The 25,512-nt window shown below is 36.0% G+C and overlaps 2 protein-coding genes across 2 annotated transcripts; one reads left to right on the top strand and one right to left on the bottom strand.

Moving 5' to 3' along the window:
• The first annotated feature begins 19,673 nt into the window (after window positions 1-19,673).
• Window positions 19,674-21,213, top strand: LOC125075691. The gene is made up of 3 exons (XM_047687401.1): window positions 19,674-20,093; window positions 20,250-20,508; window positions 20,696-21,213. Exons 1-3 carry the CDS (start codon window positions 19,872-19,874, stop codon window positions 21,181-21,183), a joined length of 969 nt encoding a protein of 322 aa, XP_047543357.1. The 5' UTR covers window positions 19,674-19,871; the 3' UTR covers window positions 21,184-21,213.
• A 781-nt stretch (window positions 21,214-21,994) lies between these two features.
• Window positions 21,995-23,879, bottom strand: LOC125075585. Its single transcript, XM_047687295.1, has 2 exons — window positions 23,488-23,879; window positions 21,995-23,141 (listed from the first exon to the last, which is right to left on the bottom strand). Exons 1-2 carry the CDS (start codon window positions 23,613-23,615, stop codon window positions 21,995-21,997), a joined length of 1,275 nt encoding a protein of 424 aa, XP_047543251.1. The 5' UTR covers window positions 23,616-23,879.
• Window positions 23,880-25,512: the final 1,633 nt, after the last annotated feature.

Raw genomic sequence — 25,512 nt, 5'->3', positions numbered from 1 at the left:
AGTTGAGTTCGTTAACATCCGTGGACTCCACGCTAACCTCAATGCTGTCCACCACCATCTCGAGACAGCACGGCCAGCAATGTTGTTTCTGACGGAGACTCAAATACTCCGTCCTGTCGATACCAGCTACCTTAATTATCCCGGCTACATGCTTGAAGAATCCTTCAAAGCGAAAGCCGGAGTATGCTTGTTCGTCAAGACGGATGTTTGTTGTCACCGTCTGCGCTGCTTGGAGGACCCTTCCTTCTCCCTGTTAGTGGTACGTGTGGACTTGGTTCGTCAGAGTCGGCTCTACGTGTGCCTCTACAGATCCCACAATGGTGACTTGGAGACAAGCCGACTATTTGACCATCTTAGTCGGGTGGCAGATGCTGCGCAAGAGCAGTTTCCTAACGCGGAACTGGTGTTTTTGGGGGACTTTAACGTTCACCATGAATCATGGTTGAAGTCCTCCAAAACTGACCATGCGGGAAGGACTGCCCATGCTTTCGCTCTCACGCATGACTTGACCCAGTTGGTTGATCAGCCCACCAGGATCCCAGACATTGACGGGCAAGCGCCTTCCCTACTGGACCTTCTGCTGACTAGCCACCCGGTGGAATATCAGGTTGAGGTTCGGGCTCCACTTGGTTCTTCGGATCACTGCCTGATATCTACCAAAGTGCCACAGGCCAAGCTGCCGCCACCAACGGTAAGCAAACGTCGCATTTGGCACTATAAGTCGGCAGATTGGGACGGTTTGCGCGATTACTATGCGTCAGTCCCTTGGAAGGAGCGTTGCTTCAGTGAGAATGACCCGACAGCTAGCGCCGCTGCTATTGCTGGTGAGATCCTGTTGGGGATGGAATACTACATTCCTAACTCAGACCTCGCCAGTAAGGGTACGCGTAACCGTTGGTTCACTCGCGAATGTGCCGATGCTGTGTCTTCTAAGCAGGCGGCATATCGCGCGTGGATCAATGTCTGCGTTAGTGGGGCATCTAACATTGACTAACTGAAAGCAACCTACAATAAAACTTCCAAGTCTTGTAGGAAGGCACACACAAGAGCGGATGCACAGCGCATTGCGCGGTTTGGCCATGACCTTATTTCACATCCTAGAGGCTCCCGTAGCTTCTGGCGTCTGACCAAATCTGTGCAAAGCAATTTCTGCCAACCTTCGCTGCCACCGCTCAGGTATCCGGACGGATCGCTAGCTCACAGTCCGCAGGAGAAAGCTGATCTTCTGGCAAAACTCTTTGCGGATAATTCCGTAATCAATGATTGTAGTGCGCTGTCACCAACAATTCCTTCATGTGGCTACACGATGCCTGACATCAAAATCAGGCAACGTGATGTACGTGCAGAGCTACAATCACTTGATGTGCGGAAAGCTAGCGGTCCCGATGGAATACCAGCCATAGTGCTGATGAAGTGTGCAGCGGAGCTGTCTCCTGTGTTAACGCGCCTGTTCCAGCTGTCTCTTTCTACAGGATGTGTGCCGGATTCTTGGAGAGAAGCTAATGTGCAAGCGGTTCCCAAAAAAGGGGATCGATCTGACCCGGCAAATTATCGGCCAATAGCTATCACCTCAGTTCTTTGTAAAGTGATGGAACGGATCTTAAACAACCAACTGATCCATTACCTAGAAGATCACTGTCTAATTAATGATCGTCAGTACGGGTTTCGACCAAAACGGTCCACAGGTGATCTTCTAGCGTATGTACCACACCTCTGGGGTGAAGCTATCGATAAGCGTGGAGAGTCGTTGGCCGTCAGCCTCGATATCTCCAAGGTTTTCGACAGAGTCTGGCACAGAAGTCTTCTCTGCAAGCTGCCGGCATACGGTCTGCCGGTTCAGCTCTGCACCTGGATTGCTAGCTTCCTACACAAGCGCAGCCTTCGCGTTCTAGTTGATGGTTGCGCTTCAAAATCCCATGTAGTGAATGCTGGAGTCCCCCAGGGGTCTGTGATATCCCCCACGCTCTTTCTTCTGCATATCAATGATATGCTCTCTCTCGGGAACATACATTGCTATGCAGATGACAGTACAGTGCACGGGGGATACCACGGACGCGCAGCGGCTGGACGGGCGGAAACTGAGGAGAGACGGAGGGATCTTGTTGTTGAACTCGATAGGACGTTAGGAATCATCGCCAAATGGGGCTCTGACAATCTTGTTGAGTTTAACGCCAAGAAAACACAGGTGTGCGCTCTCACAGCGAAAAAGTCACCATTTTCCCCTCCTCCTTCCCTCTGTGGCACTACGCTGGAGATACATAGCAAAGTCGCCATACTGGGAATCGACGTTCGGTGCGACCTCAATCCAAGGGATCACATCGAGGCTGTTATAAAAACAGCCTCACGTAAACTCGGAGTCCTGAACAAGGTGCGGCGTTTTTTCACGCCTGCTCAACTGCTCCTGCTGTATAAAACACAGGTACGGTCCTGCGTTGAATATTGCTCGCACCTCTGGGATGGCTCCGCTAAGTACCTACTGGAGGCCTTGGATCGGTTGCAGCGACGTGCGGTTCGCAGTATTGGCGATGTAAAGGTCACCAACACCCTCGAGCCTTTACAATTGCGTCGAGAGATAGCGGCACTCAGCGCTTTCTATAGAATGTGTCACGGCGAGTGCTCAGAGAAACTATTCTCCCTTATTCCTGCTTCCACTTTCCTTCACAAGTCCACGCGTGCTAGTTCTCGATGTCACCGCCTAACTGTGACATCAATTCCATCGCGTACAAAGAAATTTGGCAACTCTTTTCTTTGTCGCACTTCCAAAACATGGAATTCTTTACCAGCGCACGTATTCCCCTCCTCTTATGACCTGGGTTCCTTCAAACGAGGCGTGAAGAGGCATCTTGCGGGCCGGCAAGGCGGGGGCGGCTAGAGCAGATCACCTTTCCCAACTGCACTAGCCGTCGTCGCGTTTGGACTCTACTACCACTTACCATCAGGTGGACCAGAGTCATTTGCCCTCCCGGGCTAAAAAAAAAAAAAAACTAACTAACAACGGAACAGGCAAATAAGTCTCGTTGTGTAACAACGTGTAGATGGGTAATCGAGGTAATAAATGGTCGATTGAAACGTGATTTTAAATTATTTCGACAAGAATATTTTAATAAATCGGCAAAGCATCTCATGGAAGATTTTAGAATTGGTTGTGCACTTTTAAACAAGTTCCACCCTATTATTGAAGAAAAACCCGAATATTCGGAGTATTTAGAAATAGCAAAACAAAAATTAAACGAGCCTAATCATTTATCTCTCATTGTTAACAGAGAACAATTAAACAGAAGGCGAAGTATGTTCTCTAGCATAAACGATACTCACCCTCACTTGGACCAGTTTCCGAGGTTAACCATATCTGATTTAAAAAGATTTGCTGTTGGATCATACCAGCTGAAACAGGCAAGATCCTACTACGGTGAACATATTCGTGAAAATGGCACATATATTGTTCAGATAAATGACTGCATTGAAGATGATTTGCCTTTAATACTAGGTGTAAATAATTATCTTCGTGGCAGAATAAAATCCAGGCATGTGAGTAGCCGAACTTACTATACGTATCTATTGCTAAATAAAAATGAAGAAACAAGAGATACACTAAGTGCCATTTCAGGCTATTACTGTAGCTGCCTAGTGGGCAGTCGTACTGTAGGTTGTTGTGCCCATGTGATGACCATCACATGGTATTTAAGTTGGGGTCGGCATAATGATATAAATGCACCAGCCCAATTTTCAGATAACATTTTTGAAGAATATTGTTACGAAAATGATTATTATTAAATAAAATAATTTTTGTATATTGCCTAATTGTTTTATTTCTCTCTCTCTCTCTCCATCTGACTCTTTCTCTTTCATTCTTTCAACAGCTGTCACTGCTGGGCTTTTTTTCAAACCATAGCGTACCTTAATATAGATTTAACAACTACTTTTATTTTATTAATAATAATTTTATATTTATTAATTCCGGAGTTTTAGCCATGTTGTTTTAATTTTATATGTTTCTGTAGCATTATCACTATAAAATAAACATGAATTAAAGTTGACACAAAAAAAATTGTGGCGATACTAAAGTCCATACTATTTTGGGCATTCTCCTTTTGCAGTGTTACATTTATTTGTACAGTGTAGAGTGCGAGGAAATTCAAAGAGTTTGCACATGGTTCTTAAAAACCTAAACCGAGGCGGGCGAAGTATCCGAGATATATAGAAGGTATCCGAGACTACTTGGGTGACACATTGTCTGTCTGTCAACTATGATTTATTTAATAAATATCTTTTGACAATTAAGAAATTATTGCTCTTGTTTCAGGTACGAAATCTATTGCCATCAAAAATAAATATGAAAAAGAAAATATACATTTGAAAGTCAAACTTTTAAAATTGAGGGAAAAATGCAAAACCCTAAACCAAAAAGTACAACAAGCTGCAAAGCTGTCACAAAATAAAGCTTTTTTGAAAGCTGTTGAAGAACTGCCTGAACCTGCTGCCATTTTTACAAAAATGCAATTAAAAAAGGCTTTAATAAAACCTTAAGGAAGGAGATATTCTACTGAGGAAAAAATTTTGTGCCTTACAATATATAAGCAGAGTCAAAAAGCATATAAACGATTGCAAAGACTCATGGCGTTGCCATCCAAACGGACCATACAAAAAATATTAAGTATGGTCATTATTAGACCTGGAATTAATGACTCTATCATTAAAAACCTAAAAAAGACAGTCAAAAAATTACCTGCAGAAAAGAAATTATGCACACTTATCTTTGATGAAGTGGCATTAAATCCGGGCCTATATTATAATAAAACTTCTGATGAGATAATTGGTTTTGAAGATTTTGGTCCACACAAATCAGCCCTAATTGCTGATCATGCACTAGTTTTTATGGTTAAAGGTTTGAAAGGCAAATACCAACAGCCCATTTCTTTTACATTCTGCCAGAGTGCAACAAAGATTCAGATTTAAAAAAGCTGGTTCAAGAAGCAATAAACGCTGTACAAAGCACTGGTTTGACAGTTATTGCCACAGTTTGTGACCAATCGTCTACAAATAGGAATGTAATTAATAGTCTCATAAGCGACACAAAAAGAAAATATTTAGCAGAAGTGAAGGAATACAAAAGTTTAGAATTTGAATATAATGAAAATAAAATATTCCCTATATTTAACCCTCCGCACCTCCTTAAAGGTTTAAGGAATAATCTCCTTACAAAGAATTTAAGATTTGTTCAGAATGGGGTAGTCAAAATTGCCAAATGGGAACATTTGAAAATGCTACTGGATGCTGATCCAGGAGAAGACGACGTAAGATTATTGAACAAACTGACTGAAAGTCATGTTATAAAAGACAAAATTCCTAAAATGAAAGTGAAGAATGCAGCCCAAATATTCAGTCAGAGAGTGTCTGCAACAATGAGATATTTAGCCAGTAAGTATTAATAGCTTTAATTTTAGCAGTAATCATAATATTAAGAAGCTTCAAATTACATCATATTATTTTTCCAGTTTTACCAACTACTTGGTGTGTCTAACTTTTATGTGAGTGGGTGGGACCACTTTAAAAAAAAATAAAAAATGTTTAGTCTGTTATCAATATTATAATATGAACTATTGTATTTATACAAATACTATGCCACCCCCTCTGGGTTTGCACCAATCTATTAAATTATCATAAACGATATACTTAAACCCTGAATAAAATTTGTTCAGAAAAGAAGAAAATCGTGTACAGACAGATCAGATCTAACAGAGAGCAAATTTAACTTATTTTAAAATTTACATTGCTTTGCAACCACAATCACAATTACTAACTTGTGATCATTGTTTATTTCTTTTCAGATCATGATATTCTTCCTAAAGAGTGCCTCGATACAGCAGACTTTTTACTTCTGATGGACAAACTTTTTGACTCATTCAACGGTCACAGCTACCAGAACTCCGAAAAAATATACAAGAGTGCGCTAAAAAAGAACTCGCCTCATTTTAAACTGTGGAATGACTCACTGCCCATAATAAGGTCAATGCAGTTTAAAATTGAGAAAAAGTTAAGAGATGGGACTACTTCAACAAAATATGAACAAGTCCCATCTCTTAAAAATTGGATTTCGAACATTAATGTGTTTAAAGAAATATTTAAATATTTAAATGAAACACATGGAGTAAGTAGTCTGTTGACAAGAAATATAAACCAGGATCCATTAGAATTTTTTTTCTGCAATATAAGGAGCAATGGTGTGCGTATCACGTCTCCAACTTGCTCGCAGTTTATAGGTGCGTTTAAAACATTGCTCATTAATAATTTAACTTCACCACATTCAGTTGGAGCAAACTGCGAGCAAGATGACAATAAGGCATTGTTTAAACCTTTAAAAACATTGCTAAATTATAAAGAAAAAAGAGGAAGCCAACAACCGACTGATATTGTTAATGTGGATTCCGTAATAAATTGTTTCATGCAAATATCTGAAACAGAATTAATTAATAATAACACTACCAGTTAAGAGGCAAAAAAATATGTTACTGGCTATATAATAAAAAAAAACTATTCAAAAAATTTGTAAAAAATGCCATACTTGCCTAATGCATTTAGTAAGCACAGTGCCTCCGAGTAATAAAGATTACATTCTAGAAAGAGATATAACAAAAAGATCACTAAATTATCCGTCGGAGGCCTTGTGCCAGTTTTTGGATGATGTTTGCATTATAATCCAAACACGACTAAATGAAGAACCATAGCAGAAATGTTTAAAAGGTACAATAAAGGAAATTGCAAATGTATTTTGTGATTTGTCACCATTCTCCTGTGTAACTCATAAAAAAGATGTACAAAATTTTGTAATGGATACAATAATCAATATTATTATAGGTAGCTGGTGCACTAATGTCAACAGATTACTGAAATGCAAAACAAATATCGGTAAAAATAATGCAACAAAAATACAAGCATTAAATTATTATATTAAACATAATAGAAAAAAATGAACTTTTCATAAAATATATTTAATTTCCTTTCATTTATAGGTCAAGAATCACTTTTTTAACATTTTGCATTGGAAGATATCGTTATAGAATCTAGTTTAATTTATTTATAAATATATTTTGTTGCATTGATTTCATTTTGATTTGTAGTTTGTTATATAATTTGTGGATTAGGCAAATCTTGTGTATATTTCTATTCAAAAGCTACTTATTATAGTATTATAATATCTGTGCTTATTATAACAAGACTTGACTATCGTGTTGTTAACATGGTATGCCTAGTATTATTATAAAGGTAACCTTCGAACACAATACACGAATAAAAATTTCCATCCACAACTAAATAACAAATTATATTAATCAATATGCAATCAAATACCTACCAACAATTTGAACATGATAGGCGCCATCTAGCGACGAGTACGCAATGGGCGAAAAAAAGAAATACAGCGCCATCTCTTAGCCTGGGTACACTGATTTTACAACATTTAAAACACGAGTGGCACATCTATCTCCGGTATATGTGTCACTCATTGTAAAAGTGCTGTAACTCCAGATTTAAAAAAAATGTATTTTTTGTTGCATTAAATCACATTTATTAATACCTGTCACTATAAAAGTCAAACAACTCCATAGTATCTACCATAGTGCAATAGATGGCGCTACTTGTTTTTATAGGGAACAATGACGGCAAAATATTCATTATAAAAGTGAAGTAAATCACATGTCACTTTAATAGTGAAGTAAGTACGTTGATTCACTTCTACTGTAACACGTTATATCGAAAAAATATTCAAAAAAATTGTTTTGGTTGCTTATCATGATGAATACAGATGATTTTGATGATTCTGGGTCTGAATATCAGCCCAATTCCGAAGAAAGTAATTCCGAATCTGGTAAGTTTTAATTCATTGTTTTTCTACCCACAAAAAATTGTTGACTTTAATTTCTTTTTTCCTGTTCCATTATTTTGTTTTCTGATTTTATAAGTGTATTGCGTGACATGTCTCAACTAAACTTTTGTATTTCACACTTGTTTTAGATACAAATATAGACAATAATGATAATTTAATTGAAGAAAAAACCCAACCAAATCTTCAACTTGAACCTGGGCCATCTAGATCTAGGAAAAGGTCACTTAACATAGAAAATTGGGCAGTTAATAAAAGAAATATGCTACGTAACAGTGGAAAACATTATTTGACAAAAACCGGTGTAAGAATAAATGAAAAGAAGTTCGAAAATGTTGACTGCGGGTGTCCTAAATATGTTCTACACTATTTACCGTAAATGAAAGGCAAAATATATTTGACTCATTTTGGAATTTAAAAGATTTTACTTTGCAATATTCGTATATGCATTGATTCAGAAAACTACAGTAAACAGAAAACGCCCAAAAGATCAAGCACGTGCAGGGAAAAATGTGACCTTTCAGTATTTTTTAAAGTCTAGTAATAAAACACAGTTAGTGTGTAAGAAATATTTCCTAAAAACGTTTCAAATTAGTGATGGGAGGTTGTATCGCTGTATTTCGAAAGATGATGTCTCTCAATGTAAGGATAAGCGTGGTACAACTAGTTCGCGAAAACTTGATGATTCCGATATCGTTGCCCATATTCAAAGTTTTCCTGCTTATCAAAGCCATTATACACGAAAAAATAATCCCAACAGAAAATATTTAAATCCTGGACTAACTATACGTAAGATGTATGATCTTTATAAAGAAAAATGTCAGACTGAAATGATTGAACCTAAGAAATTAAAATATTATATGAAAATATTTAACACCAAGTTTAATCTCCATTTTAAAACACCGCGACAAGACACATGCAAGACTTGTGACGACTTAAATTTGAAAATACAAGGAACCGATGATGAAAATATTAAGAAACAGTTTAAGGTTCAAATGCCAAGATGGCCCAGTGGTTAGAACGCGTGCATCTTAACCGATGATTTCGGGTTCAAACCCAGGCAGGCACCACTGAAATTTCATGTGCTTAATTTGTGTTTATAATTCATCTCGTGTTCGGCGGTGAAGGAAAACATCGTGAGGAAACCTGCATGTGTCTAATTTCAACGAAATTCTGCCACATGTGTATTCCGCCAACCCGCATTGGAGCAGCGTGGTGGAATATGCTCCAAGCCTTCTCCTCAAAGGGAGAGGCCTTTATCCCAGCAGTGGGACATTTACGGGCTGCTAATGCTAATGCTTAAGGTTCAAATAGAACTTCATCAACGAAAAGCAGAATCAGCTAGAGAAAACCTTCAGATAGATTCTAAAAAAGTTGATGAAGCATACATTCTTACTTTTGATCTACAGAAAGCTTTAGCCTACCCGAAATTAAGTACCTCAGTAGCATACTATAAAAGAAATCTTTATTTATTCAATTTTGGAATACATTGTTTTAATAATAATACAGCATACATGAATGTCTGGGATGAAGTTGAAGGTGGGAGAGGTTCTCAAGATATTGCTGTATGTCTGACTAAACATTTAAAAAGTCATGCGGCACTACATAAGCACGTTATAATGTATTCAGATTCTTGTACAGGACAAAATAGGAACATCAAGACAACCCTTTCTCTTTTAAAACTTGTACAAGATTCTGATACTAATATTGACACGATAGACCACAAGTTTTTGGTTTCAGGACATTCATACCTTCCCAATGACGAAGAATTTGGAATAATAGAAAGTGCTAGCCGCCGTTATGGACAAATTTATGGCCCAAACCAGTAGATCGAAATAATAAAAACAGCAAAACGCAAGGAACCTTACTTTGTTGTTACAGAAATGAAAAATCCTGGATTTTTAAGCACTGCTGCCCTAGAAAAAGCTATTACTAATAGAAAAAAAAACAACTTGTGGCTACGAGTTCAACTGGCTTAATATTAGATGGCTAAGATTTGAAAAAAATAATCCTTTAGAGTTTCAATTTAAAGAAACATTGAATCCCGGCCTCCCCTTTTTATAAAGTGAATTTGCATAAAAATAAACAAGGACGACAGCCCTACTTGTACAATATTCGACAAGACCCACTTTATACATCACGAAGACCAGTGACCAACGCAAAGAAGAAAGACATGCTTGATCTTTTGCCGTATATTCCACCAATTTACCACCATTACTATAAAAACCTTCCCGTGGATATGCCAACTCGTTCAAGCACACGAAATGCCGATGAGCGTTCATCCGACGACGAAATTACTTACGACTAATAGAAAAATGTCAGTATAATAGTGAAGTAAGTCCAAAAAAACAAATTTAAGTGCATTTATTAAGTTAGTTATTGTATTGTTTTCTAAATTACTAAAATTATTATAAACTTTACTTTGTAATGAACAATTAAAAATAGAAAAAACTACCTAAATACTTTTATTTATTTTCCTATACATTAATTTGCAAAAGGCTAATTATCTCAATACTTATTAATATGGAGATAATTCACTTTTACAATAAACGACACATATAGTGTATTATCTATGCTCCCAGCTACGAACGTGAACGGACGTACGCTCGCTCTGGCTAAAAGTCATTTTTATTAATTTACGCGATCTATCTATATTAATTGTTTTCTTCCGTCTTGCTTCCTTTATAACTTGTACTGTATTTAATAAATTTCTAGTCGTCAATCTTCTTTAATTTCAACTCTGTCGTTTCTTTTTTCTAAATTATTAACGTAACCGCTACATATTAACTGTTTCGACAACATGTCTGCTGTCACTGATATTTCGCGTAGCACTAAATCAATCGCTTGCCGCCGAGTGCTCGAAATAACTCGTCGCGTACTCATATATACTCCGCGTATGAAAAATAGTCCGCAACTCCGCTCCGCATTACTTTCTAGCTCCGCTCTAGTGGACATACACAGTCTGCAACTCCGCTCCGCATTACTCTGTTACTCCGCTCCGCTGCCTCGCTCCTCTCCGGTGGACAGGCAGCCTGATGGACGATGCGCTCGCACAGGTAGGCGCGACCGTCGAGGGATCGAACCCAAATTAACGTCACAAGAGATAAGATATTAAATCCATTGTACTGAATGCGATCATCTGTTCCGCCGTTAATCCGATATTTAAATCGGGTGAATATAATACTTTAATTTGAATTATTTTTTATTTTAATTCGTGAATGTCTTTGTGGATGAATGTGTATGTATATACATTTTGAATGAATATGTGGCTGGACGCCAAAGAGATCATGGAATTCAGATTACAATACAATCAAGTTTAAGTACAACGAACGAGTGGGGCAGGACAAGAAAGGGGGCTTCTGAGGGCATTCGGGTGAGAGATAAGGATGCGACATATTTCATTATCAATACTTCAACTATGTATACCGCTAGAAACTCAATTCCGAGTCACACCACCCAGCGTACCCGTCCCGGTAACTGGTGCTGCTCACCAGTTTCTCTCCTCGTGGGCGGGGCAAGTGTGCAGCAGTCCAATTTAATCGAAAAACTCGCCATACCGCCTGGCTAGCGTGACCCTCAAAATAAATACCGCACCAGATCGACGGCCCTCAGTCCCCAGCAGCCCGGCTATTCCCAGTTGCGGTACCGGCTTCGGTTCCGTCGGAATGGATGATGCTAAGAATCTCAGGATGAGAAACGGCTGCCATACATGGGCTCTGGCTTCTTGCGAAACTCGTATTTTTAATGTAGATATTAAAGCCTTGCGCTTTATGAACTTCTAGAGGAAGTGCAGTGTACAAAATGGGATGTAAGATTAACGCTCTTAATAAGACTATTAAGAAAGCTATCCACTGTGACTTAAATAGCTTATATCACCAGAACTAAATCAAAACCGTTCAAGACAAAAGCGACTATAAAGTTTATAGAAAAAAGGTTGGCACGGGCAGAATGCTCACCACCGCCCATAGACATTGGCGTCGTAAGAAAAAATTACCATTCTTTACATCGCCAATGCTCCGCCAACCTAGGGAACTAAGATGTTATGCCCGTTGCGTCTGTAGTAACACTCGCTCAGTGCTCACTCAACCTTCAATCAGACACACAAAAACGCTAAGTATTGCTGTTTGGAGGTAGCATATGTGATGAGTTAGTGATGCCTACCCAGTAAAATATAGTACAATTCGATGGTGACCTTAAACGATGTTAGGAATTAATCGACGTCATTGAAACTGAGTCCATAAACATCAAATTCAGATTACAATACAATAAAGATAACATACAAAATATGAGAAAAGCCAAAGAGGAGCGGAACAAAAACATTGCTATATTCAATGAAATCAGTGAAAAATTATAGTTCAAAAATATATATATATATATATAACTTGCACTTCATGTTGCGTCCTACATGGCGCTTTTTACCAATGATACTGCGTCCAACCTACTTGATGCGTCCGGTATACGGACGCAAGATTAACCAACCCTCATTTTTGCTGTAACAGCGTATTTTGTAGTTCAGCCATCGGCCGCGCCGAATTTGGAGGGCGGTACCGTAAAGTGTATAATTTGTAATGTATACTTCGCGTTTAATTTACAGATTTTATTGCGTCTCAATGAATATATTTTAAAGTTTTTATCAATTCTTTACGACTATCATCTTGTGTCCAGTATATAATATTAAATTGGGAAATCGCGACGTTCCTGTGGGGCCCGTTCGGGGTGTAAGAGCAGAGGCGGAGGGAGCGCTGCGAAGCGGTCCCTTGTTTTATGTTTCAAAACAGACTGCGTCCCGCCCGGTAAGACGCGAATTTGTCATCGCAGTGTTTTCAAATTATATGTATATTATTAAAAGTTATTATATAAGTAAAACACAATGAAAAGAAGTGCAAGGATTCTTCAATTAGCAAATGGTAAGTAGAGGAAAGTCACCAAATATGAAATAGTATCCTAATATGGAATACCTTCATTTCTCTAAGACTATAAGTTTGAAACGCAACACTCGACCATCTTCTGTTTCATTCGGTCTACTAACTATCGCACTCACACCATCGAGTCAGTTGCGCGAACGCTTCACGTGTGGCAGGCGTGTTTTGTTTTGTTGTCGTGCAGAAAAATTTTAAAGGTAAGTAATAAATGAGTATTACCAGCTGTTATGTTTGTATACATAAGTATTATACTGTTAAGTATATCGGTATTATGTTTATTTCACCATTTTGTAATCTTTTGTTATTAAAATATTGTGACTTGAAAAAATATTTAGAAGAGTATGAACTAGTATAAAAATCCAAATATGGACAGTCGTCGGTGTCTAATTATGGAATATTCCATAATTAGGTCTTAATATTTCATATGATAGATATTTGCTATTATTTCTTTAAAAATATTTATGTAATGTTTGTTTTTAGAATGTCCGGTTCACAATCAACCAAACGAAAAACCTGGGATGAAGAAAAAATGGCACAAGCTATAAAATTCGTCCGGGAAAAGAAAATGGGGTATTTGAAAGCGGCACAGTATTTTCAAGTGCCTAGGACAACGTTATTTCGTCTCTGCCAAAAAGATGAACAGTCTCCCGAAGTGGCAGCAGCTACTACATTAGGACGAAAAACTATCTTGGGCTCCGAACTTGAACGTCAGCTAGTAGAATACATACTAATAATGGAGAGCAAGTTTCACGGTTTAACAAGAACTGAACTTCGCCGTATGGCGTTCATGCTAGCAAAGCGAAACAATTTTCAGAATCCCTTCAGTGAATCAGGTATGGCTGGAAAAAAATGGTTAGTTATTTTTAACTAGACATAAAGATAAACTTTCAATAAGAAGACCAACTGGTACATCATTTGCCAGAGCATTTGGATTTGATCAAGAAAAAGTGGAAGCCTTTTTCAACCTCCTTGACGAGCTTTACACTAAAAATAACTATCCACCAAATCGTATTTATAACGTGGATGAATCAGGCCTCACAATAGTACAAAGTAAGATACCACAAATCATCGGCCACAAAGGTAAACGCCAGATAGCTGCACTGACTTCAGCAGAAAGAGGATCTCTGATGACAATAGTTGTTTGCATGAATGCTACTGGTCATTTTGTGCCACCGTTCATTATTTTTCCTAGAAAAAATATGAGTGCTCAGCTAATGAGAGGCTGTCCTCCAGGATCAGTCGGAGTTGCACTTCCATCAGGGTGGATACAAATGAACATCTTTACAGACTGGTTCAAGCACTTTATTCAACACACCAACCCGACTACTGAATCGAGGGTTTTACTGATACTAGATGGGCACTATAGTCATACTCACAATATCGATATAATAGATATTGCTAGGGAAAATAACGTGGACATAGTTTCTTTACCTCCTCATACGACTCATAAATTGCAGCCGTTAGATAAGACTTTCATGGGGCCTCTAAAAACATATTATAGTGAGGAAATACGCATGTGGATTAGAGACAACAACAGACCTCTAAGTCCATATGATATTGGGGAGCTGTTTGGCAAATCCTATTTGAAAGTACAAACAGGCGAAATTGCAGCCAACGGGTTCAAAGCCACTGGATTGTGGCCTTTAAATAAAAATGTCTTCAGTGATGTGGACTTTATTGCTGCGCAACAAAAGGCTGTAATAGACGGTTGTACAACCAATATCCCTCCGCTGGAATCAAGATCTGAAACTGGTCAAGTTCTGGTAAAAATACCTGCACCACAAACAACTGCTAATTTACAACCTGAACCTGCACCTTCGACTACTGGGCTTAATCGCAGCAGTTTGGGTCTGGTGTCTCCGCATGCCATAAGTCCAGTGCCAGAGAAACGAAGAAAAGTATCTAACAGAGGAAGAAAAGCTGCTGTAGCAGCAGTCATAACATCTTCTCCCTACAAAAATGATTTAGAAAATAAAAATATGAAGAGACAAGAAAAAGAAATTAAACTAGTCAAGACAAAGAATAAGAAGAAAACTGCGAAGAGAAACAAACAAACGAAGAAAAATAAGGATGATAGTGAAGAAGAAGACTCTGAGGAACTAGACGTTATCCAGTTTGATGAAGATAGTGAACATGATGAGTTGATGGACCAAGTACCTCCTGACTCTGCTGATGCAGAATGTATGTTCTGTTCAAGACTTTTTTCCATGGATAAAAGTGGAGAAAGCTGGATTAAATGCTTGATGTGTGGACTCTGGGCACATTATGATTGTGCTGGTCCAGAGTTTGATACTTGGATCTGTGACTTTTGCAAGTAATATGTAACTTCTTTCATTGATCACAAGATGTTATATTCATTTAATTGATCTCAAAGATATTAACGTTTATTTTCGTTATTGTTATGTTGATTTATGATTATATTCCATATATGGGTACCTATTCCATATTTGGTTACTCATTTGTGATATTGTTTTTTGTGTTAGATTTTAATTTGATAAGTAACATATTTGATTAAAGGCTGTTAATTACTACATATAAATGTATGACTGATTAGTAAAAACATTAAACTGATTTAATTTATATGAAGTTTTTTTTTTATATCCCAAAAACAAAATGGTATTCCATATTTGGTGACTTTCCTCTACATAAAACTACATTTAAAAAAAAATATAAATTTAATATCTTAATCTAATATCTAAATATGTAGTATGTGTATGTTCACGAGTATCGCTAATAATACAGTGGTAGAACATTTTGTTCTACCTATGACATGCGATGACATAAAAAGGCTCTTTCAGTCTTTATTTTTCTGGTGTCCTGTTTGTGAATATACCTTTTACGACCATTATCCGGAAGACGAATGTTATTTTAACAGACATTAATATATATTAATATATATAACTACTGTTTACTTATTTTGTATATTTTGTAGTTTTTAGGTTAATTTTAGGTTTTAGATAGATTATTATTCAATATTCAATCGATTATTTATTGCAAATGAGTATTCTTAATTTATAAAAAATATGTCTGTAAACGTGTAACGTGTACAGTAGTTCAATAGTTCAATGGCTTAACAGTTGCGTCGTATAAAAACTATTTAAACTGAGACAATATTTGTTTTTATGTCATGTTAATTATGTTACATAATTACAATCGTCATATATCCAAAATTATTTTTTTCTTTTAAAAATATAATTTTTTTTTTTTTTATTTATCATTAGAAAGAAACGGAAATAAAGAAAACCAGCAAGAATATGAAGAAAATAATCTAGAAAAATTAAATGAGGTATGTATTTAATAGTTTTAAGCCTATTTTCCTAATACTTGAGTCAACTGTCCTTGAACTTACTTGTACACAACTTATCTCTCTCTAAGCTTACATACATACATCAACTTATCTATCCGTATCATTTGATTTACTTGATTAAGCCAACTCACCGTACTACTCGTTTTCTAGAACTCACCTGTTCACGTTACTCTCTCTACCCATTCTCTGAACTTACCTATCCTTGTTTCTAAATATGCTTGTTACATCTACTTAGCTATCCGTTCCATTTAATTTACCTGCTAACACTAACTCACGTAACTCTACGTAACTCACCAATTTTCTAGATCTTACCTGTACAAATCACCACCTCTACTCTGAACTTACCTATCCGTAACATTTAACTTACCTGTCTATCTTAACTATCTGTATCTTGAAACCTACTCCTACGTATATCATATCTATATCTAACCTACTCCTGACTTTGATCTTATATGGTAACACCAAATCACCCACTCATTTTTGATTATTAATATAATAATTCCTTAGTTTTCTGTTTTGTTGACTTCTTTGTTCTTAATGGCTGAGTCACTGATTATTCTCTGCCTTCTGTATAACCCTTAATCGAAACTGTTTTTATTTCTTTGTATTAATTGATTATATACACTCTGTATGTCTGTTGCAGGACATATCTGATTCAATATCTGCTTTTTCTGATACATGTTCAAATTACACCCCACCAAGACAAGATGTAAGTATAAAAATATTATAATTTCTATATTTTTTCTAAAAATGTCGAAAAACTCAATAGAAAATAATTGAAGCATAGTTAATCAGTAACTAATACCAAAAACCATACTAACGATTAAGATACTTACAATCTCAGTAATTCTATAAATATATTTTTTTACAGACTAGTTCTGATGATTCTTTTCTAGAAGAATTTGGGACACTGAAACAATCTTAAAGAGGTACCCCAGACGTGCAACAAACCTCCAAGCATTCAAAATAACTTATCGTTATTAGAGTGTGTTCCTTTATCTGCTACATCTATCGCATCGCATAGAAATATACATTTTAGTGAAGTTAGTCATATAAGTAATTCTCCTGGCAGTTTAGATGTTGTCGATAAAAAATTTCTACAACCTGTATCTTTTCCACATTATACAACAGAAGAATTCGCAAAAAATAATGGGACAGATCTCGATATTAATAATGAATCTCAATTGGGAGATAATTCGAATGAGAGTTTAACAATAATCCAAAGGGGAAAATCCAAAAGTACCTCTAAAGTTCGAGATAGAGATTACTGCTTTTACTGTGAGAGTTTCGTCTTAAATTTTGCTCGTCATTTATTTCGACACCATATTTATGAAAGTGACGTACAAAAAATTATATCAAAACCAAAGAAAAGCTTAGAAAGGAGACAACTTATTGCAGCACTACGCAAAAAAGGTAACTACCTTGTAAATTCAAAAGAGGTCACTAAGCCCATGCGAAAACAAAAATTTACGGAACATCTACCTTGTACAGATTGTCTGGGATTTTAATCAAAAAAATTAACTGTGGAAACATAAAAAAAATGCACTGGTAAAAAGTCAAGAAATGTTCAATCAGAAGCTCAAAATTTACTAATACGCCGTATTTCCCCGAATGAGGGCAGACAAGACATCACTTATTGCAAAATCAGACTACCTGATATGTGCTTTCGGGTCCCAATATTTGAAAACTCACCGAGAACACCATTTTGCAAATGTTGTGTCTAGAAAAATGAGAGAGCTAGCAAAATTATTAATTGAAATAAAAAAAATTGACCCATCCATCAATGATTTGTTTTGTGCCCTTCGACCAAACCATTACGATATTATTGTAGAGGCAACCAAAGTATTAGGAAAATATGACAGCGAAAAAGATAGATTTGAAACGCCTACATTTGCAATGAATGTGTAAACTACTTTAAAACACTGCTGCCATATAGCAATAATGTTGGCATTGAAAAAACAAGGACCGTATATGGATGTTGAAACAGGCAAAATAGAAGCTGACTTAAAAACCATGGTACACCTCATAGAGTCAAATTGGAAGTACGATATTTCGAGTCAAGCTGCGACTGATTTAAACCAAAAAAAATGGAATAAAGTTACTATTGTTCCTTTAGCAAATGATTTGAAAATTTTAAAAGAATACCTAAATAAAAGATCTTTGGAGGCGGCTAAAAGCATTAAAGAAGGCATAAAAAATATTGCGACATATATAGAACTTTTAGAAACTGTGTATTGTAGAGTTTTATTATTGAACAGACGGAGGCCTGGAGAATTACAAAGAATTACATTGTACGACTATTTAGAAAGTGAAAATAATGCATCTGATAAGTATGAAGAATTTGATCGTGCGCTTACTGTCTCTGAGCGGATTCTCGTAAAGAAATTTAAGAGAGTTGTCATTAGGGGTAAACGTGGTCGTGGAGTACCCGTTCTGTTTAGTCGAGAGGTTCAAGATGATATAAAACTATTATTGTCGGTTAGAAATATTTTTTTACTGCTACGTCAAATCAATTTTTGTTTGGTAATCCAGGTTATGAAAACACCATATATGGCTACAAAGTTCTTGAAAAGCATGCTAGATTATCTGGTGCCAAAAACCCAAAAGCAATCTCGGCTACGAGACTTAGAAAACATTTGGCTACGTTATCACAAATATTTAGCATGTCTGAAAATGATAAGGAGCAACTAGCTACATTCATGGGTCATACCAATAAGGTTCATAAGAAATCGTATCGATTGCCAGATGACATTTACCAAACCGTCAAGATATCGAAACTTTTAATTCTTATGGAAGACGGCAAAGGAGATGCTTTCAAAGGTAAATCTCTGGACGAAATTGATTTAGATATGAATGAGGAGTTAGAAGAAGAAGTCCTCAATAATGATAAAATATTAGACTATGATTTTAAGTCTACCGTAAATGTAAACTCTGATTGCGTTCAACCAATATACAATCAAAATGATTTGTCTCAAGCTGGACCATCCGGTTTTCAGAAAATTGAACAGATGTCACAATTAAATGTCAAAAATAAAATAAACAAAGGAAAAAAAAGAACCTTGGTACCTTGGACAGTAGAGCAGAAGAATGTCGTAACAAAATTTTTCAAACTCCACATAAAAAATCATCAACCACCGAAAAGACACGAATGTGAAAAACTAAAAGAAAAACACGGAGATCTACTTCACAACAAAGACTGGCTCAAGATCAAAGTTTTTGTGCAAAATATTTATTCTAAGAAATGAAAGAATTCATATTTGTGACGTCTTCATGGGCCGTTAGGATAGATACCTTTTAAGCACTAATCGTGTTTTAAAAGATGTGTGTTTAGTTCAAGTGTATTTTATGTTCCACAATACATTCCAATGATTAACATAGATGTTGATGATTAGGAAGATCTTAATATTATAAATATTCATTTTCAGAACTTTTATGAAACCAAAAATGCGATAAGTTATTTTGAATGTCTTAAACAGTATTTGTGGATTTTTATTTATATAATATTTGAGTTATTAAAATAATACTAAAGTGGCTGGGTATAGCAATAGGCATGACAAATGATTTTCAAATTCTCTTTCATATTGTATGTACACACATATTTGATACGAAAAACACTATATTTCGGTAATTAAATAAGCCTTACGGCAGTTTTTAATAATTTTCTTTAATCTTTGACATTGGAGTATGAAAACAGCTCGTAAGTGTCATGGCGACGTCGTGACGTCACGGGTATATAAACAAGCTTGTCGTTGTCATTTTTTGTATGTGCTGCAAAGAAAATTTAACTGAAAAAATGAATTCCAAGGTTTATAAGTCGTGTGCGGTCCCTTTATGTAAAAATACGTCTCTCGTAAACCCTAATAAGTTGTTTGTGTATGTTCCACACAAGAAAATAATACGAGATAAGTGGTTAAAGCTAGCTCGGCGAAACCCAAACAGTGTAGCGACGAATACACCACTTTATTTCTGTGAAGACCACTTTGATGTGAGTATGTTATATTATGATATTGATTTTAAAGTTGAAATCTTTGTTTACCGTAGAAAAATTTAAATATTGAGTGACGCTTCACAATAACAATTGAGGTTATGTTTGTTTTGGTTTTTGTTGTCATTCATCTCATCAATTATTTTAATCTTGCAGTTGCCAAATGATATGGAGAACTATATGGAGTATCATATAATGGGATCGGTATCGCAAGTTCGTATGAAACCAGGATGCATGCCCAAAAAATTTATATGTCAGCCAGACAGGTTAACGAGAATGTCTGACTTAATAGAGAGACCCCATGTAGCAAAGAAACGGAGGATGATGATTGTAGAAGAATGCGAAAAGCAATTTGAAGAAAGCAGAATGGTTACAGAAAATTTACAATCTCTTGCAAATGCATCCAGTAGCTCAGGTATGTATTTTAATATTCATTAGGCCATCGCGCGTCTTTCCATTCTGTACAAGGCCAGAACGCAAGGGTATGAAACTAATCACGTATAGATTGGAAATGACTTTTTTACTAAACACAAATCATATAAAGATTTTTGTTATTTAGTAATCTCTTTAAATTAGTAATAATTATATATTTTCTTTTACAGTTCAGCAGACTATTGAAGAAGCTACACAACCACCAACACCTAGAATGCTAGATAAATCAGTACAAGTGTATATCAGTAAAACTTTTAGAAGCAAAGCTATCCAAACAAAAGCCAGTTTGGTAAATCAGATGACATCACCATTGAAGCCATCTCAGCACTCCGTCTCTACATCACCATTTAAAATAAAAAATATTATTAATAGTAACCCATCAAAACCAAGTGTAACTGTGTTGTCAAAAATAATAAGAAAAATAGAACAATCAGATAGTGATACTTCCTATACTCCCTCTTTAGCTCAGCCAGACTCATCACCATCTACAAAATCTCTTCAAATAGAGTCTATATCAGATTGTAGCGAAATGATAGATGATGACAAAAAGAGAGAAGATTTAAATAATTTAAATTGTACTTTGAGAAGAATTAATAATAATCCCCGTGCTTATATTGGCATTCCTTTAAACTGTTTTTATTTAGTGAATGTGATTTAAGAACAGACAGGTATACCATTTGAACATATTTTACTATGTCTTAAAAAAATTAAACTGAATAATTCTTTCCGTGAACTTGGTGATGATTTTGGCATGGATAAATCGTATCCAAGCAAAATATTTTTTAAAAATATACCTGTTATAGCAAGCGTATTGCGTCCTTTTATTGTAAAATTAGATAAAGACTTAATTAAAAAAAATTTACCTATGGCTTTCAGGCATAAATATAGTAAAGTTACTTGTTTAATAGACTGCTTGGAAATTCAAGTCCAAAAGCCATCAAAGGCCTTAAACCAAGCACTTTCTTGGTCAGAATATAAGAAAGCAAACACTATAAAATATCTTGTATCTTGTACTCCAAATGGGCTAATAAATTATATATCAAATGGTTATGGAGGAATTACTGACACATGTATTGTCGAAACATCTGATTTTTCAAAATGTTTGCAACCAGGTATGTGGGTCATGGCAGACCGTGGTTTCAAACATATTGAAGTTTATTTGAGACAAATGGGTGTGCGGTTAGTAAGGCCTCCAAGTGTTGTCTCTGGAGCTAAGCTTACAAAAGCTGAAGCGAAGGAAACAAAACAAATTGCAAGTTTGCGGATCCATGTTAAAAGATTGATCCGACGAATACGAGAATTTAACATGTTAAAACCCCATGCATGTCTTAACTTAAGTTTAGTTAAAGTACTTGATGAAGTAATAACTATAGCTTGTGGTTTGATAAATGTACAAGATGCACTAATTAAATAAAACACATTTATGTAAGCAAATTACTTTTTTATTTTCTATTCTATACTTTTATTTCCTATTCTATACTTTTATATAAAAGTGGATACACATGGGATTTCCAAAATTCCAAATTTCCTGATATATAACTTTCATCAAATTTTATAGATAAAATTTCTACTTCTTTATTGATACAAAAATTTGGGTTTGCTACACAAAAGTAACAGTTTTTTATGCCACTCAGAAACATTTGCATCTGCATCTGTGCAAAGCATTTTTTACTCAGTTTACCATTTTTTACATAATTCAAATAAGTTTTATCACTTATGGGACACTTAATCTCAATAATACAGTCGTCACATATTCCATCAGGGGAACCTGCTAACATGGGATACATTTTTGATATGAACAGTCCACTATCTTTTATTTTTTTCCCAAGCTTCTTGCTAACTATATCTTTCACTTGAGCTTCTAAATACCTCCCACGTTTCATGGCTGGTGTGTCTATTATTTTTCCCCCCATGATTGTTGCAATGAGTGTACCATCATCAGTCTTGCACCGACTTACTTCAAATGCTTTAGAAGCGGTTATCCTACCATATCTGAGTTCATGCCACAGATTATTTTTGTACTGGTCCCTTGTTTGATTTTCAATTTTATTTATAATTTCAACAGACAAGTTGACCTTACTTAAAAATACATCAGAACACTCTTCTTTGTATGTCAATACCAGATGGTGCATTGACGCACTCAGTAGGTCATCAAAAACATAATCATGTTGATATTTTAATATTTCACAGTTGGAAGTTTTTCTTTTCTTGCTTTCTTCTAAAAATCTTTCTAAAACTTTTTGATTAGATGGCACTATAGGGCTTCCTTTGGCTAACTCTTTTGCTGAAATATACTTTAAAGTAGTGCCAACTCTTGAGAGCTTTGATTTTAGCCAATAGCACTGTACTTCAGTACATGAAGGTTCTTCGCTTCGCCGATGGACCCACATCAGCAAAGCTATGGCGTGTTTACAGCCACCCTGACCTGCAACACAATCATGACACTGAACTGATATGACTTTCTCATTATCTTCATCAACTATCAAAGTGACTGCATACAACTTTGCATGGACTTTATGTTCCGGGCAAATCTTGCACTTTACTGTGCAGACATTCTCTTCTCTTTTCAGTTGTACATAACTGATTGCATCATCGCCATAGGATGGTCTTGAAGACCTGGAATAAATAACAATAATCAGGACAACATCTACATACTGACTTGACATGGTGTTTACGTTAATCATAGTACATGTTAGAAATAAGTATGTACATAATATGTATTTACAGATAAAATTTTATAATGAGACATAGGTACTGTTTGTAGGTGTTAAAATATACTCTCTATATTGTTAAAGACATGTTTATGATCTTGTTACAACATAAAAAAGTGAAATAGTTACATAACCTAAAAGATAATCTTATTTTTGTAAAAATGAAAATATTTCCTTGTCGAACAATGTCACGAAATGTTTGAACATCTTAGAATTACCGACACAGATAAATACAAACTTTATATACTTACAAGGAGGTTTTTACATTTCTGAACTCGGAGGAGCAAAAATCTTTATTTGATGCGAGGAATTCTCCTAACATCAGTATATCAATCCTCGGTAAATTAGAGCTTGTTGCCTTTATATAGCCTGGCTCCATCGTAATGATGTCGAGAAATGGCACTGATGGTAACAAATCGATACAAAACTCAATAAATATGCGTAAACACAACAAAATCTGAAGCTTCTCAGTGACATTTATATAGACGTGACATAATGCGCTGTGATTGGTGTTTCATTCAAAATGGCCGATTGTAGTTTTTACAGTTTAATTTTTATTGAATATCTTATTAATCTCAATTTATTTATTATAATAAAATTCTTTAAAAAATATCTTTAAGTATAGATTATTCGCTAAAATCAAAACATCTTAAATTATTTAACACTGTCGACACGCCTATTATTAAGTTTTAAAACTATCTAGTTTGTGTTCGTATTTTTTGTGTTTTGCAATACAAATTATGATTTGAAGACTGATTAAGTGTATTTTAATATTGTTGACTCATTATATTACTTTTTGAATATTGTTGTTAGTTATGTTTGTTTTTTCTTGTCTTAAATAATCAATAATGGTTAACATAGAAATTATAGCGACGTTGATTTGATTGAGAGAATTTTAACAAAATATGTTAATAATGGCTATTATTTTAAGAAAATGATTACCTTGTGATGTATGTTATGTTCAGTGTTTTATTTTATGAAAGATTTTGACTTATGTATACAAAATGGAAAATAAAGCTTTTCTTATATTATGATACGCTTTTTATTACATGCATTTATAATATATCTTTTCGAAAATAAAATAGAATTAAACATAAAAAAAATTATATTTAATAATAATAATTAAAAATTACACTTCAGTTAACCGGAACTTATTTATATACAGCATTCACTTCTTTGTATTTTTGATCCCACCCATATACACTAACTTACCAAACCATATAACTAATCTTTCTACTTACCTGTTTACAGCATTAGCATTAGCAGCCCGTAAACGTCCCACTGCTGGGATAAAGGCCTCCTCTCCCTTTGAGGAGAAGGTTTGGAGCATATTCCACCACGCTGCTCCAATGCGGGTTGGCGGAATACACATGTGGCAGAATTTCGTTGAAATTAGACACATGCAGGTTTCCTCACGATGTTTTCCTTCACCGCCGAGCACGAGATGAATTATAAACACAAATTAAGCACATGAAATTTCAGTGGTGCCTGCCTGGGTTTGAACCCGAAATCATCGGTTAAGATGCACGCGTTCTAACCACTGGGCCATCTCGGCTCCTGAAGAAGAAGAAACCGAATCGTTGTTCGTTTTCTACTGTGCTTTGTTGTGAGCGTTTACGGAAACGCATCCCAACTCCCTAAGTGAGTAATTCGGTGAGCTCGTCACCAGGAACTCCGAGCAATTATAGAACCTAATTCGGTGAGCTCGTCACCAGAGACTCCGAGCAATTACAGAACCCGAGAGAAGGACAGGAATTGACAAATCAACGACAAGAGAGAAGTACAGAACACCGGCATGGACACAGAGTCCATCGAACTGCAACCCTTGGTAGGTTGTCCTCGCTGTGCTCGTAGAAAGTACTTCCCACACATCGCCATAGCTTTGATGGTCGCAGTTATAATCATCTGTGTGATACATATAACATACACTCTACGCTTATCTCCAATCAGTCTTAAAATAAACAAACTCTGTGCCGCCCTCATAGACGGTGGATGCTAAAGAGATGGAGTCAGGAGTATATGCTGAGCCTCGCTCACACCACGACGTAAAATCGAAAGATAGCGCAACTGAAGCGCTGTTGCTCAACACTTTCTCTGCTCCACTACCATATTTGGCTGGGCTGCGCAAATACCCGATGGGTGCAGACCAAGTGTCTACTCGAGACACATCATTCCCACATTTCTACACATCATGGAACTTTCAGAACCACGTGGTGATTACATCTTTCTACACTCGTGAACCACCCAGAACACTGCTGGAGACAGAAACGCCCCCA

Source organism: Vanessa atalanta, chromosome W, assembly GCF_905147765.1.
Source record: "Vanessa atalanta chromosome W, ilVanAtal1.2, whole genome shotgun sequence".
Lineage (NCBI taxonomy): Eukaryota > Metazoa > Arthropoda > Insecta > Lepidoptera > Nymphalidae > Vanessa > Vanessa atalanta.
This window is presented reverse-complemented; position numbering and strand designations above follow the sequence as displayed.